The sequence below is a fragment of the Denticeps clupeoides genome, chromosome 11, assembly GCF_900700375.1.
Source record: "Denticeps clupeoides chromosome 11, fDenClu1.1, whole genome shotgun sequence".
Lineage (NCBI taxonomy): Eukaryota > Metazoa > Chordata > Actinopteri > Clupeiformes > Denticipitidae > Denticeps > Denticeps clupeoides.
Window position 1 is genome coordinate 13092852 of NC_041717.1, and position 15267 is coordinate 13108118.

Consider the following 15267-nt stretch of genomic DNA (forward strand, 5'->3'; position numbering starts at 1 on the left):
GGCTTAAAACTAAATACATACCAGGCTACTACTATTTCTACCACAGAGCTATTTGGACAGGCCTCCCCAAAGTAGTGATGGGATAAAGTATGTGGAGGACTCACTGTATTTCGGAAGATGAGATTCCAGCCATCAAAGGGGATGTCCAGGGGGTCCCATTCTACCTCCACTGAGGTCTCCCTCACCGATTTGAACTTCAGTCCCTCGGGCTCCGGCAGATCTAAGCAGATGATTAATTAAAGGGACCATTAATTTACAGAAGCCCACGACAGACACAACATAAACCCGGAATTGGTCAGTAGAGATTGTTCGAAGAATCGTCAGCTGCTTCTCCTTGACAAAACAAGAACAGAACAGTTTCCCATCCTCCTGTGGCTCGGAACCACACATTTCTCCACTAAATTATGGACTGCAGTTACCTTAACCATAGGGGAAGTAGGAGAAGTAGAGCTTAGGCCATAGGAGACCATAGGGGAAGTAGGAGAAGTAGAGCTTAGGCCATAGGAAACCATAGGAGAAGTAGGAGAAGTAGAGCTTAGACCATAGGAGACCATAGGAGAAGTAGGAGAGTTTGAGTTCAATTTAGTCAGGTTGGGTCGAGCTTGTGCGTCAGCGAACATGAACGTCTGGTCTATTGTATCCTATCCTTTCCGTATGATTCACTGCTTGTAAATTTGTTTCAGTGATTGGTAATCGTGTTTCACATGTTTTAAACTTGTTTTATTAAGTGTTCATTTTCGATTCTTGGCCAAATTTTAATTATTGCAAGTCAGATGCTAGCCTCTGGTGCTTGTTTTAAAGCCACTCATGTCCTTTCCTTCTTAGTCTAGCACCAGTAGTGTGCGAAATTCAACCCTTGGTCTTCAAGATGCATCATGTCCTGTGAAACATATCAACTGTGAAGTCCTGTCCTGTGAAACATATCAACTTTGGTAACCAGGCATATTTGTATCCCAAGTTTTCCATACAGACTACTTACGTGTGGCCACTCTCGCGCTGACAGGGAGGCTCATTTTGTTGTTGAGAACAGCGAAGACACTGATCAGGTACTCAACACCAGGCTCCAATTCCATGATGGTTGCAGTGTTCCTTCCACCAGGCACTCGCATGTCCAGCTCCAGTCCTCCAACAGCAGTGGGAACGTAGGTGATGAGGTACTCAGTCACCAACATCTCGTTGACCCACGACAGGTCCACTGTCTCTGGGGAGACTTCAACTACTGTGAGGTCTTTGGGCGGAGAGACTTTTGAAAGAGAAAAAATCACAAAATCAAGGTAGATACAAGGTATTTCTGGCAATATGTTTTTCATGGGAATATGTGTAAATGAATGCAAAGGCTGTATCCTTTTTTTAACTCCACCTACCCTGTGAACAATCATCGCCAATATATCCCATGTCGCAGATGCAGACTCCATTGAGACAGTGTCCTTGGTCATTGCAGTTCCCAGGGCAGGTAAGCACTGAGCAGTCTGCTCCAGTGTAACCCTCAAAGCACATACACTTCCCATCTACACAATACCCACGGTCAAGGCAGTTGTTGGGACATGTCTTCTGGCTGCAGTCCTCCCCAGTAAACCCTCTGTGGCAGACGCACTGGCCCTTCACACATTGTCCACGGCTGTGGCAGTTGTTGGGACAGGTCAGTTCACCACAGTCTTCGCCAGTGAAGCCAGCATGGCAGACACACTTGCCATCCACACACTCTCCCTGACCAAAGCAGTCATTGGGGCAGGTCTTGATGCTACAGTCTTCACCGGCAAATCCCTCTTCACAGACGCATTTGCCATTTACGCATTGGCCGCGTTCCAGGCAGTTGTTGGGGCAGGAGAGTTCTGAGCAGTCTTCTCCCTGATAACCCGCGTCGCAAATGCACTCCCCATTCACGCACTGGCCCCTGTCATTGCAGTTGTCGGGGCAAGAGAGTATTCCGCAGTCCTCCCCTTCAAAGCCTGGATCGCAGATGCACCTTCCATTGAAGCAGTGGCCCCTCTGGTGGCAATCATTGGGGCATGTGAGTTTAGAGCAGTCCTCTCCAGTGTAGCCTGCGTGGCAGACACACTGGCCATTCACACACATGCCACGGTTGTTGCAGTTGCCAGGACACATAAGCTCCCCACAGTCCTCCCCGGTGAAGCCCTCGTCACATTCGCATGTGCCATTGTTGCATCTGCCGCGATCGAAGCAGTCATTGGGGCAGATGAGCTCAGAGCAATCAGGGCCTGTCCAAGGCTCATCGCATGTGCATTCATCCTCAACACACCGGCCTCTGCCCAGGCAGTTGTTCAGGCAGTTGGTCCGGGAGCAGTCTTCACCGATGAAGCCTTCCTCGCAGATGCAGGATCCATCGATGCACTCGCCATTGTCCCCGCAGTCTACCAGACACAGCTCGATCCCACAGTCGTCACCGGCAAAGCCATCAAAGCATTCGCACCTCCCATCCACGCAGCGACCCTGGTCCTGGCAGTCGCCGGGGCATTCGGGGTCAGTGCAGTTTGGGCCCTTCCAGCCGGGTTCGCAAATACAGCTGCAGGTTTCCATGCTGTAGTTGCCACGGCCATTACAGTAGGGCTTAGTGGTAACTTCACCTGAGGAGCCACATGAAAAGGTTAAAGTGCATTTGAAGATATGCCACAACACCCAAGAAAGGAACACTGAGACGATCCTTGAATGATGAGTTATGATCAAAGAGGTGTTAAATGCAGCACCACTCCTCTGTTTTGACATCAAAGGGATTACTGACAAAGATCTGCTAACATTCAAAGATTTCACCACATGACCCAGCTCTTACCTGTAACCTGAGCTCCACAGCATCCTGCCCCACTGGTACACTGCTCTCTCAGACTAGACACCTCAGCCTCCAACATTTCCAAACGGTTCAGGAGATCCTTCAGGTCAGGAAGGTGGTTGTCACATGCACAAGCCTGCTTGGGGATGTTGATGCGGTGGGTGAAGACTATCTGGTTCTCCCCATCTACAGTGTGCTCTGTGTGCATGTCAGACGGGGCAGATTTGGGATTTAGGTCTGTTGTTCCAGGCGACTCCAGGTCCACAGAGCAGAGGGAGGTGGAAGGGACATTAATGTTGTAGACGTGGTTGAAGACCACAGGCTGGTCCGGGTGTGGGAGGCTCACGTTTTCATTAGGTTGAGGATGTAAGGTCTCTCTTCTGTGTCTAATCACCTTCTTCACTAAGCCAGCACTGCAGAGCTGGACCAGGATGGTTGTAAGCATACAACTCAGGAGCAGCCTTTTCAACCTCATGATAACCAGTTCCCGGTGGGACTCAGTTTTGTTGAAGGCAGGGTGAAAACTGGAACTGATCTGTATCCCCCGCAAATGCTGTTATACACTACAAAGAAAAGAATAGAAAAGCGTTAGGCTTATCACGTCACAATATAAGTGTGTGAGTTCTTGCAACAGTGACCTAAAATGTACGTTTGCTTGTTTTATCTTGCCTGCCATTGTGGATCAAAGGCAGCAAAGTGTGCGACTACTGTTGCCATCTCCAAAAGAACAACTCAATATGGTGCTGTGACCCATTTTCACAATACACAACACAGCAGGGGACCAACACACGGGGTTAGTGGAAGCCGACTTTGTATTCATTCTCATAACGCTGGCAAATAATTGATGCCCACGTGACGTCTGACCTTGTTCTGGAGTTTGTTTTTCTGCTTCCATCAGGCAACACCTGCACTGGGTGGAATCTCAACATCACATGATGCTTGAGACCACAGCCCAAAATGACAGATTAACATGTGAGAAGGGAGATCATCCGCACTGGTCAGTGAGTGAGTTATGACCCCACATTTTGGCAGAAATCTGCAGATCAGCAGTCCATTTCCTGTCTGCAGCAGCCTTCCTGCCTTGTTCGGTGTGTGGGTCATATAGAACCAGAGAGACGTGTTACTTCTCTTTGTAGAAAGAGCTTTTGTTTTCAGCAGTGAAACTTATGAAAGCTTTTCTGCCGCAGGTCAGGGAGCAAATTAGCTGCAAATATCAACACGGTTCCTGTGAAATTGGAACGTGACCTTAAAGAAGTGTGGCTGTGAAATGCGAAAAATGAAATATTGACTCAGCACATTTATTTTGCCTCCCATATCAGTCTTTTTTAAATGGCTTTTTAATTGAATCACAATCTTTTTTTTTAGTAAATCCTGGACTGGGAAGTAATCCACATGCAGTTTAATCATGAATAAACAAATGATTCATTTATAAACCAAGCTGTATTAAGAAAAAACAGTATTTCCCTATCACCCTAAACAACGTCACAAAATTAAACTCTATCCATAAAGTACTTTATAACGACCACAATAGTAACTGGGTGGTAGTAACAAGGGTGGTAGTAGCCTAGTGGGTAACACACTCGCCTATGAACCAGAAGACCCGGGTTCGAATCCCACTTACTACCACTGTGTCCCTGAGTAAGATACTTAACCCTATGTTGCTCCAGGGGGGACTGTCCCTGTAACTACTGATTGTAAGTTGCTCTGGCTAAGGGCGTCTGATAAATGCTGTAAATGTAAATGTAAATGTAACTGTGGCTATGGGTGGTCAATCATAAAACCCTCAATGTGAAAGGCACTGAGCAACAGTGGGGGTCATAAATCTCAAAGGCTGTGAGAGGCCGGGGGACTGACGGTCAGTGACACTGCCAGGTCATCTGCAGGTAATTTCCTGAGCGGAGCTGCCGGGACCGCCGCTCCTCAGCTGTCCCGTGATTAGCAGGGCTGACAGATGAGCCGGAGCGGGAGGGATCCCACGGCCCTGCCCTGTGGCCCTGATTAGACAGACGGCAGTGAGCACGTTCATGATGGATGCAGTATGGATGCATGCCTGGCTTGATAGATTGGTGGATGGATTTGACGTATCCAGATCTGGGCCCTTGGGGGTATTCAACACCCACACCCCTGATCCGGATTCCTCCTCCCACTGGAACCTACCCCCGGTCCCCAGGCATCACAAACCAGGGATTAAATCAAACAAAATAGCCAGAAAATTGCTTTGAGGCGCGATGAGGGTTTTAGTTCTAGCTGAATGGTCAAGCTTTTTCACTTACCGGACTGGCTTGTCTCCACAAGGATCTCAAATAAAGGTTCCGAGCAGCACTGCGAGACCAATCCAGTCTTTGTCTAACCATCTAAAATAACGCTTAAACCCTCTGACCAAGGAAAGTCAGTTCCACGAAATGAATGACTCCACAAAGCGCCACATTGGAAAGGAACCTGACAAAATCATCTTTTTTAAACATCTTTGCCCCACTTGCCTACTTAAGGAGAGGTATTAATATGCAGAACAGTGAGGGGATCTTCAAACCAGGGCAACAAGGCACCAACAGTAGTTCTTTCTCCCCTCCAGGCTAAACAATGGCAGACTCCCTCCTTTGGCACTATGTCAAGACATTTGCTGCGGCCAGGGCAAAATGCTAATGCTGTTGAGTACTGGCACATACAGATGGACGAGACACAATATGACTGGCTCTTTTTAATGCCGTGCCTTGTTTTCCTTTTTGAGTCAGCTTCTCAGACCTTTAACAAAACCACTTGGCTGCTATGGATCTCATGCGAAGAGAATTGCACCAGCGGGAACCTGCTGGCACACATTTTAAGTGCAAGTGGTCTAAATTAGTCTGGCATTATGTGTCTCCTCGATGCTGACTATGGCAGTTGCACAGTTGTGTGGCTACCGCACACGGAGCCCATGCTTTTATGACTCGTGAAAAATTGTCCATCAGCACATTGGAAATAAGAGGCCGGTCAATTTCACGCACGCATTTAAAAAAAGCAAAGGAGTGCCAGCATGAAAGATGCTCTGTGGGTAAACATTACGAGAAGTGTTTGCTTAACCTTTGGGATCGTAGCACAATTGAGATTTGAAGGACTACTTTACGTCTTTGGCTTTCCTGCTTCGGCCCGTAGTAACCTTCAGCCTCAAGTGTTGATGATGAATTACAGCTACACAATTCAATTTATGGAGTGCTGCAAACTCTCAAAACAATCATTGGGCTAATTTGCAAACTGACTGCATTTAATGAATCAAATTTGCACTCTTATTCTGAATATTTTTCAGAAAAGGAAAGCTGCTGTTTAAAAAGTAAGTGTTTAAAATTTGCAGTCAATGAAAGTAACTTGGATTAGACGTCTGACTCTCTTTCTTTATTTCTTATAAACGTTGAAGGTCAGAACCCATTAAAAGCTTTTGTGTGTGTCTGTGTGTCTCTCCCAGTTTTTGTGACTATAAGTGTTTCTAAAGTTTTTTTTTCTCACCTTCATGGCTTTCCGATGGACTTGTCTGAGACACATTTTTGTTTTTTTATCGTGGTCATCCTTGATGCATGTTCGTATGACAAGAATCTGCATTAATTCAAAGGTTTTGGGATGAGGAACTTTTACCATACAGCTAATCAAATGGCCATACAGCTAATCAAGCAAAATACTGGATGCACTCACTGTATAATATAAAACAGAATCCATAACTGCTGTGGGTGCCTTTGAAAATGATCCCAATATAACATCAAAAATAGACATCCAAACATCCAAACCATATCCATATTTTCAGATTCACATAGGACTATTTTACATATGGATATACAGGTTATACTTATTGCCACATACATACATATTGTTTCACTAACACCTTCTCCTGGGGATATAATAATCACAGTGAACATAATACATATATAAATATTTAGTTACGGTCTACAGCTAAATGTAAAAGTGTCTGTCTCTTTCTCAGCTTCTGTAGCATTATCAAGCTTGCCTAGTTTTGTAGGTCAACCCCAAAAAAAAAAAAAAGCGTTAGCTGTCTATGGGAGACAGCCTTAATCTGGGTCGCCCGGCAGTGCTGAATGGGCGCTCATTGTCTCGGGACTAGATTCACCTTGAGAGGTGCCATCCGAATGCTCTGGCGGTTACTGTAACAGTGCTCAGATACAAGGAAAAGCTATTCCCACTACTATACTCACAGCACAAGATTTGGATTTGGATTCATCACTGAACCCCCGAAGTAAGAATTAAAAAATGGGCACCCTTTCTACATTCATTGAAGCTAATGGGACATAAGGTCCTCGGTATGGTGTCAGAGAACTCATGATTCAATGCCCTTCAGGTGGAGGTAGATGTAAACTTTTTCATCTCTGAAGTTACTCAATAATGAGTTGTGGAGTCAGCCAGTTGATTCTGATGCTGGCAGTTGCATGTCGTAATCATCAAACATAGTTTCTTTTCCAGGATTCATTACAGCATGTTTGTTGTTTAGATACTGGATCAATGGTGGTATTCATGTTCTTGGATCACAAACGTGTTCCTAAATCCTGTCTATTCTCTTTCAGAATATTCCACGAGTATCCAAATGGTTCATGATTATAGAGATGATGTAAATTGCATGATGCGGCCATCAGTGACCAGCTCGTCGTCCAAAACGACATCTACGGGAGATTTTAGAAGCCACTCCACCATCCAAGTGGTAGCAGATATCACAGTATCTAATGAATCATCTCATGGTTTTTTACCTCTGTCAATCCTCACCAGAAGATCCTCCACTGAATTGTAGACTCAAAACTCATGCACTGTCAATTGTCAGCTGAGTTATTAGTCTCTCAAATTGTTCAAACCCCACTTCAAAGGGTAATCATCTTTGCCCAAAGACAGGGTTCAGCAATCAGGTTCAAAGTAAAATCACTTTTTTATCATAATAACCAAATATAACCCTGCAGCATTTGAAGGCTCCTCAAATATCACATGAAGTGACCCTTGACTGGTTGTGTCATCCTTGGCATTTAGGTTTAAAGGAGGCATTGTGGCAGAAAACATGCACTGAAGGCAAAAGGGACTCTGCAAAGGTTTTCTTCAAAACTACCCATTGGAAACCTAAAATTGAAATAACGGTCAGACCTGTAGATAGCCCTGAAGAAATGTAACCAAAATTTAATCAAAGTCAAACAGTGTTCTATGACTCCAAACACTTATTCTGAGGTCTGTAATGACGCTGGAAGATCTGATGGCACTGATAGGAGTGTGCAAGAGTGATAAGACTGCCCAGGGGGTCCGAAGGGGTTTTCATGGTTCCTCTCATACTGCTCACAAAGCTCTTGGGTACACTGACATTGCCAAAGGTGAACAGAGCAGTGCTGATATGGCTAAAACTGAACTGAAGGTCTAGGGAATGTCTTTCACAAATGCTTAAAGCAAATCTATAAATTATGTTTTTTCCCACAAGAGTTTTGGGTGGGGTGAGGGGTTGGAGGAAGGTTTGACTTATTGCTATTCTCAGACTCACTTTACACTCCGAGCACCAGTGACCTTTCATTTATTAGTGTAACCTCAGTTGCTGCCAGAATGTGTTTTTTTTTTTGTTTTTTTTTATGAACAGTCTAGTTCTCTTTTTTTTTGCGCATGGTTGCCAGGACCTCTGTGTTCAGTCCCCTTTTCATATTTTTTTTCCTTTTTTACAACCTGGTAAAACGTGAGCCACTTTGCACTTTTTCATAGGCCCTTAAGCTGTTGTACATCAGCTTAAGGGCCTGTTGTACATCAGATACATCACATAAAAACCACACTGATGACAAATCATTACATTTTTATTATTGTATACATTTCTTGTGCATTATATATGTGACGGCAAAGCAATTTGTTGCTTGGCACTGTCTAATGAATATGTGTCATTCATTATTGCCACTGGGTGTATGCTGTTATTGATGAGCTGCATTATTCGCAAGCTCTTTACAACACATGCATGCTGTATGAATGTACCATAGGTGGCTGGTGTTTATCACCTCACAGAACGAGTTAATTAAGGTGGTGTGACTTTTTAAAGAGAATTCCTCTCTGCCAATCACAAAGCAAAAATGTCTTATTATATATATTATTGATGACTTTTCTTCCCCAAAGTAATTTAGTTCATCAACAGGCTATGGAAGCTTAGCAATATATTAGAAAAAAAATTGACCTTCTTAGTCAAAGGTATGTGAGTATTGATTGGTTTTGCTCAGCCAGATTTTAGAACCAGACCAAACTGTTTATTATTAATACAATTATATTCCAAAACCACTTTCACTAAGTGTTGCTCTACTACGACACAGTATTATTTTGAAATTCGAGCCACAGTTGGGTGAAGGTAACAGAGTGAGACGGGTGAATTATGGAGGTGAGTGCTCTCAGGTTCCATTCACCTTCCATGCAGGTAACCCAATCTATGGCTCAGATGAGCATGGCGCTTCATGACAGGTCGCTGTCTGCCCAACACTCGTTCGTTCGTTAATCAATTTGCTTGGACTTCATGACAATCAGGCTGCCGACGACCACTTAGGCACAGGCAGAGAAATCGTCTATTCACACGCACTTCCCGTTTAGGGGAGCAGACGGAGTCAGGGGGCTTATTTCATGTTTGCATAGGAGAAGAAAATGCTTACCGGCGAAGAAGGAATAATTGGCGTCTTTTTTTTTTTTTTTCCAGGAAACCATTTGCAGCAGCGCTCCCTGGCAGCACTTCCTGACTCTGCTGGATATTTCACTGTCCTTGGTCCTAGATCCGTTCTCACTAAAACATGACTGTGTTCAGTAGTGGAAAGTGTGGAGCACAAAGGGGACAAGATCCATAGAAGTCTACAAACTTTCTTAGAAATAATAAATAATAAAATATTAAAAATTATTAAAAATTATTCTCTCTGGTTTAAAAATCAACTTTTTGCATTTAAGACCAAAATGCAATTTATGAGGGGAAAGTCGGATTTTCTCCTGTCAGGAAATAGAGACAGGAATGTTGGCTGTGACACTGGGACATCTGTTTAGCGCTGTCTGAGGCGGAGGCACTAAGTGTGTTGCGTGGTCCTGCTGGAAGAGTCACCCATTCACACACATGCATGAGCCCAGTGACCTCTGCACCAATGGGCACCCCCTCGCACACTTCCTATTTTAACCCATCTGCTGTGCTGAAAAAGGCCTGGCTGATCCTGGGCAAGTAATGGTGCATGCATTCCACCGCGAGGGGGTCACTGGCTCGGGTCCACAGTCAGATGTGCCGCGGTGCTGGCCGATCGCATGTGCTCACCCCTTGGACGCAATGAAGACGTGAGTCACACAAAAGATCCTCCACACAGCCTCAGTGGCCTCTTATGCACCCTTGCGCATTAGCATCAGACAGACATTAAAAACCATCTGGGACTGAAGCAGTTTAACGTGCTGCATTCTTAAGAGGAATCTTTTTAAAATATATTTTCTCCGTTGGCTTTTAGACGACCAGCTCAGCTGCATTTATGGAAAAACTATGGGAAAGGAATTAATCCCTAAATGGATTGTGATTATTATTAAGGTGGTAGGGAACTGGATCACTTCATCCATCTGATAAGTGAATATTTTAAGGACATTATTATAATAACAATCACTATGATCAATTGGTACATGTGCACAATTTTTATATATATATATATATATATATATATATATATATATATATATATATATATATATATATAAACAGTATTATATAAGGCAGGAAATATTGCGGCACTATCTATACATGATAAAGGCTTCATGATGAAGAGCAGAAATGGAGAAACATACATGAAAAGTGCTGAGCTGAAAATGTATCCTCTGATATGCCTCTGTGACATTTTCTCTTCAATTATGCATTCAGAAACCATCGGGAAGCTCTGTGAGGTCTAGCCCCCACCAAGAGAAGCCCACTATGGGACAAGCTTCTCCAAGTGCATCGCCACTTTAGGAGGCGCTGGAGAAACAGCTGTCCAAACAAAAGCCCCATTCCCATTCCCACTCATACTGGAGCCGAGCCGTCAATGGAAGCTCCGCACACAGCATCATAAAACATTTACACATCACGCCGAGGCAACGCCAATCAGCAGCAGGCACCAGGATACAACCGTCAAGACCTGATGCTCACAGGATGGGCTGGTACTAAAAAGTGCCACCAAACACATGGTCTTGACCACACATGGTGCAACGTATCATATTTCGGCAGCCTTCCAGACTCTTATTTTGAACCAGACCTTCAAATCTAAAGAAATTATAAATTCATATTATCTTTTATTAAATCTAATGACACATTCATAAAAAAAGGTTTTTGAGACTTTGAAGAAAGCGAGAAATTTGAGGTTCTAGATTGCCTATAACAATTCTCTCAAGCCACTCTGTGCCGGGGGGTCCTGGTGGTCTCCCCCCCCCTCCCCAGCCCCCACTCAGTGTGTCAGTGTGCACGTCCTCTTCTCTCAACACACTTCCTCCGTTCTATATGACAGACACACATATACACACACCCCGAAGCAACAGCACACACACCAGAGGACTCTCATGATGAGCTGCAATCGTGTCTGCAGGTACAGCAGCCCACGCTGCCTCAGCCTGTCTCGGCACTGAGCTCCTCCACTCACAGAGACGGAGGGAAGTACTGGATGGCCGTTGTCAACTCCCCCCCCCCGCCGCGCTACCCCGCCGCCGCTACCAGTGAAAGCCTAGCAACACTCAGCAGAGCCCAGTAATTGCAGAGTGCCAAAAAGAAAAAAGAAAAGATGAGAGCAACTTCCCTCATAAACTATAATGGACAGCCTTAAGCGATTGCTAATAGAGCAGAGGGAAACGCAGCCTTCTGAAGGGTCTGACTGGAAGCCAGGCTTTCCTTACACAGCCCCTCGTTTCTGCTGAAAATCTCACACTGCCCGTGAAAGCAGAAGAGATGACCAGCTCGGTCAGAATCCACCCCTCACTTCATTCATAACTTCTTACACCGACACAATTTTACCATTCATTCATTCACTCCTGCACAAGCATGCTCAACTATAATAAAGACCATATACATGAATTTCTATCATGGGCCACAGAGCATCCAAATATCAGGCAAATGTGCCAAGTTAACTTACCTTTAGCAGATTCTGGGGGGGGAAATAAAAACCAGTGCGAGTGAACCAATGTTGGACAAGTGAGACAGAGAGGAGGGGGAATAAAAAAAAAAACTTGTCTGTCTTTCTCTGCGCTTCAACGAAGTGTCTGTAGTGTCATTTTATCTGTCTCTCTCTCTATCTCTCTCTCCAGTTCTCCTCTTTCAGCCGCTCTCTGCCATCTACCCTGCTGATGCTGTAGCCAAGGAGAGAGGGGAGTGAGTGAGTGAGTTAAAGGGAGAGGGAGGGAGAAAATCCCCTTTCTCTTAAACATTAGACACTTTGCGGTCAGACCCCTCTCCCCACCTACTTCTCTTATATATTAACCCCCCCCCCACGCACACACACCCGCCCCGCCCCACCTTGCTCCTCCCCTCCCCAGGCCCACCCCACTCCCCCCACCTCGATTGGAAACCGAGGAGTTGAAACTGGATGCCTTCAGGCTGAGAGAGAGAGACCATTAGCTGCCTCTGTATCTCCTTTGGATGCATTCTTACAAAGTAAACAAAATGCAGGAGATGTGACTAAGCTACAGTGCTAACTGTTTCAGCCTGAACAACGCTCCTGGTGGTGGATATCACACCAAGTAAGCCCAGTCATATTCCGAATTGGAAAGCTCTGTTGTTGACAAAAAGTAATAACTGTTCATTTAATATTCATTCCTTGATGAATTTTATTAAATATTCCAAGATGAACTCCAGGTAAAGTAAAATACAAGACTAAAGCCTTCTGTCTGGACAGACTTCCAACTTCAAACAGCACAAGAAAATGATGGTGACTGCTCTCCAGGCTTGAGGCAGAGAAATGATGCACGTTGAAGATCATTCTCCAAGAGCCACCATGGAGGACGAGGTGATGCTCATTAAGTCCGACCGTGACCCTACAGGCCCTCCGGGGGGGTGTGGGGGTGGGAAGTAGGAAATTGGGAGGGGGTACGCAAGGCAGTGGTGGAAATAGCGGGGTTCCCTCTGGGGACGAATCAGAATGCTTTGACGAGAAGATCAACCCCCATCAGTCTCTGCTCAATAAGTCATGAATCAATGATGATATGCCTGGTCAACGTGGGGATTTAATCTAGGTCTCATTTCCAGCCGGACCGAAAAAGGCGCTACATTTCCAGACACCACGGCAAACAAGTAATTGAATGCTAACAGGACGAGGCGTTTCAGCGACGCTAAAGCCAATAGGACTGTCTGATTTGATCTACCAGGTGGAAAAATAATCTTCCCAGTCAGCAGGATGCAGCGCTTCTCTAATGCACATACACAGTGATGAACGCCTCTCTTCTGTGTGTGTGTGTGTGTGTGTGTGTGTGTGTGTGTGTTAGCATTGTTTCAAAATGCACATGTCAAGCTTGTGACATAGAATCGTCGTTGAGCATGAAATATGGGTCCAAGAATTACAATGGAAATATAATTTACCATAAAGGACAGAATATAAAAATATTGTCTAAAATGGTGCTTTTGTTTTACATCTAGGGTCTAGACAAAATTTGCATAAATAAAATACAAGTTCTTTGATCTGTGGTACATGTGGTACATGTGACATGCATCTATAAGATGAATGATTTCCCATATCATTATCATTTTATCTTCAAATAAAACTACTTTTTTGTGAACAGAAGATATGAACACCGACCTTGGATATAATTCAATATTGGACTATACAGTATTATGTATAAAAAGTATTTATTCTGCATATATTTCTTAGTTTCACTGTACTTTTTCCCCATAGCCTAATCAGAGCAAGAAAGTTGCATTAGAAATCTGTGAGAGCAATCGATGCTGAATGAGGTCTGAGGATGATGATAGGCTATAAGCAACCGGTTGTATGTATATGTATATAAAGTCCGCATGTCTATGTATAGCCTGGTTTAAAATGAGAGTGCGAGTGCATGGGGAGCAAGTCGCAGGGTCCCTGCACCGGTGGTTCGACGCAGAGCTGCTCTCCATCTGTTTCTCTTCTCACCTTTCTGTCACACCCCACCTCCCTCTGTGGTGAAGGAAGGGATGGGCGAGGGGGAATTGCTGTGGGAGAAGAGCTCCCTCTGTTTGTCAAGCCTCCGCAGCCGTGGTGACATTCAGGCAACGTTGAGAGGCGAGCAGGTTTGATTTCCCAGCTGACAGCCACACGCATCTCCCCCGTCATCCAATTTTTCTTTTTTTTTTTTGGGCTTTGCCAAGTCCAGAAAACTAGACACTTGGCTGCTTATGAGAGTGCTTTATTTCTGGATTCATGGAGAGAAATTTGGAGCTCACACTTGTAGAGGGGGAATAGTTTTTACCATGCTCCTTCTTTAAACCAGAGCAGATTTCAGCTGCCATTGTGTCACCTTTATAGTATACGCAGGCAGAACACAATTTCATGGGTATGAAGATACAACACAGTTATTATCTCACAGTTATAATCTCACATGGAATAATCAGAAAAAGAAGAAGCAGGATCAGTATACAGGAATTCAAAGTGTTTAATGGGGAGGAAGTATCACCCTCCAGAAAAAAAATGCAGTGTGGCCTTGATGAACTGTTACGCAAAAAAAAACAGTCTAAGGTTACTTAGAGAGTATCTCCAGTGTACCGTAGTGGAAGTCTTTAATTGGGCGCAGTTCAATTGGACACATGAGGAAAGGCAAAGTGTCTCTGGGAAACAAGCCACTTTCCACCAGTGACAGCGAGGCCCTAATTATAACAGAGAGCCCCCACAGCAGCACAGAGTCAAAAAAGAGCGAAGTCGGGGAGAGGTTAAGAGGTAGGAAGAGGGCAAAGCTGTGCTCTGGGGCTATGGAGTGCAGCCGACCTGGAAAGACCTGTATACCTCATTAAAAATGAATTCACAGGTTATACCGGGACTTCTCCTCCTCCTCCTCCTCTCGCTCCACCTCTGAACGTCCCCACCCCCTCCATCTCTGGCCCTGTCATGCATAATGCAGTGTGTGGCTGGTACTGTGAGGGGTTAAACAGGAGAAGGTCACTGTGGATGGCTGTCTGGGAGGTTGGTCTGCTCTTCCAACCTGTGTGTTTTATAAGGATGTAGTGTTTTAATGAAGAGTTCATTGAATAGGTGAGACTCATTAATAAGCCTGTGGCGAGGTGAGATTTTGCAATGCAAAATTGTATTTGGAACCCTACTGCATTATAATGTACTATGTTGGTTAAGTGTATAAAGAGAAACAAAGCTATTCATGTTTGTTTCTTAATTATTCACTCTGCCTAATTATCTGGGAATTATTTGGTTATATTCTGTATTCACTTCACAGAAATCTATAACTCTAGATTTAGACCTTTTACCACAAAACGCTGATGTTGCAGCAAATAGCTTCATTGCCCAAGATCTAGTAGTAGTAGAATAAACATGATTTTTTTTCATATTGTATTGAATAGT

At 44.4% G+C, this 15267-nt stretch overlaps 1 protein-coding gene across 1 annotated transcript in view; it reads right to left on the reverse strand.

The window, feature by feature from the left end:
- Positions 1–12162, reverse strand: part of tncb (tenascin Cb) — a 31284-nt gene extending 19122 nt beyond the window's left edge. Inside the window, exons 1-5 of the mRNA XM_028995490.1 lie at positions 11869–12162; positions 2789–3348; positions 1365–2585; positions 980–1243; positions 105–220 (exon numbers count right to left, since the gene is read on the reverse strand). Coding sequence (XP_028851323.1) covers positions 105–220; positions 980–1243; positions 1365–2585; positions 2789–3260 — 2073 coding nt within the window. The 5' untranslated portion in view covers positions 3261–3348; positions 11869–12162. The remainder of the gene's footprint in view (positions 1–104; positions 221–979; positions 1244–1364; positions 2586–2788; positions 3349–11868) is intronic.
- Between the last annotated feature and the right edge of the window lie 3105 nt (positions 12163–15267).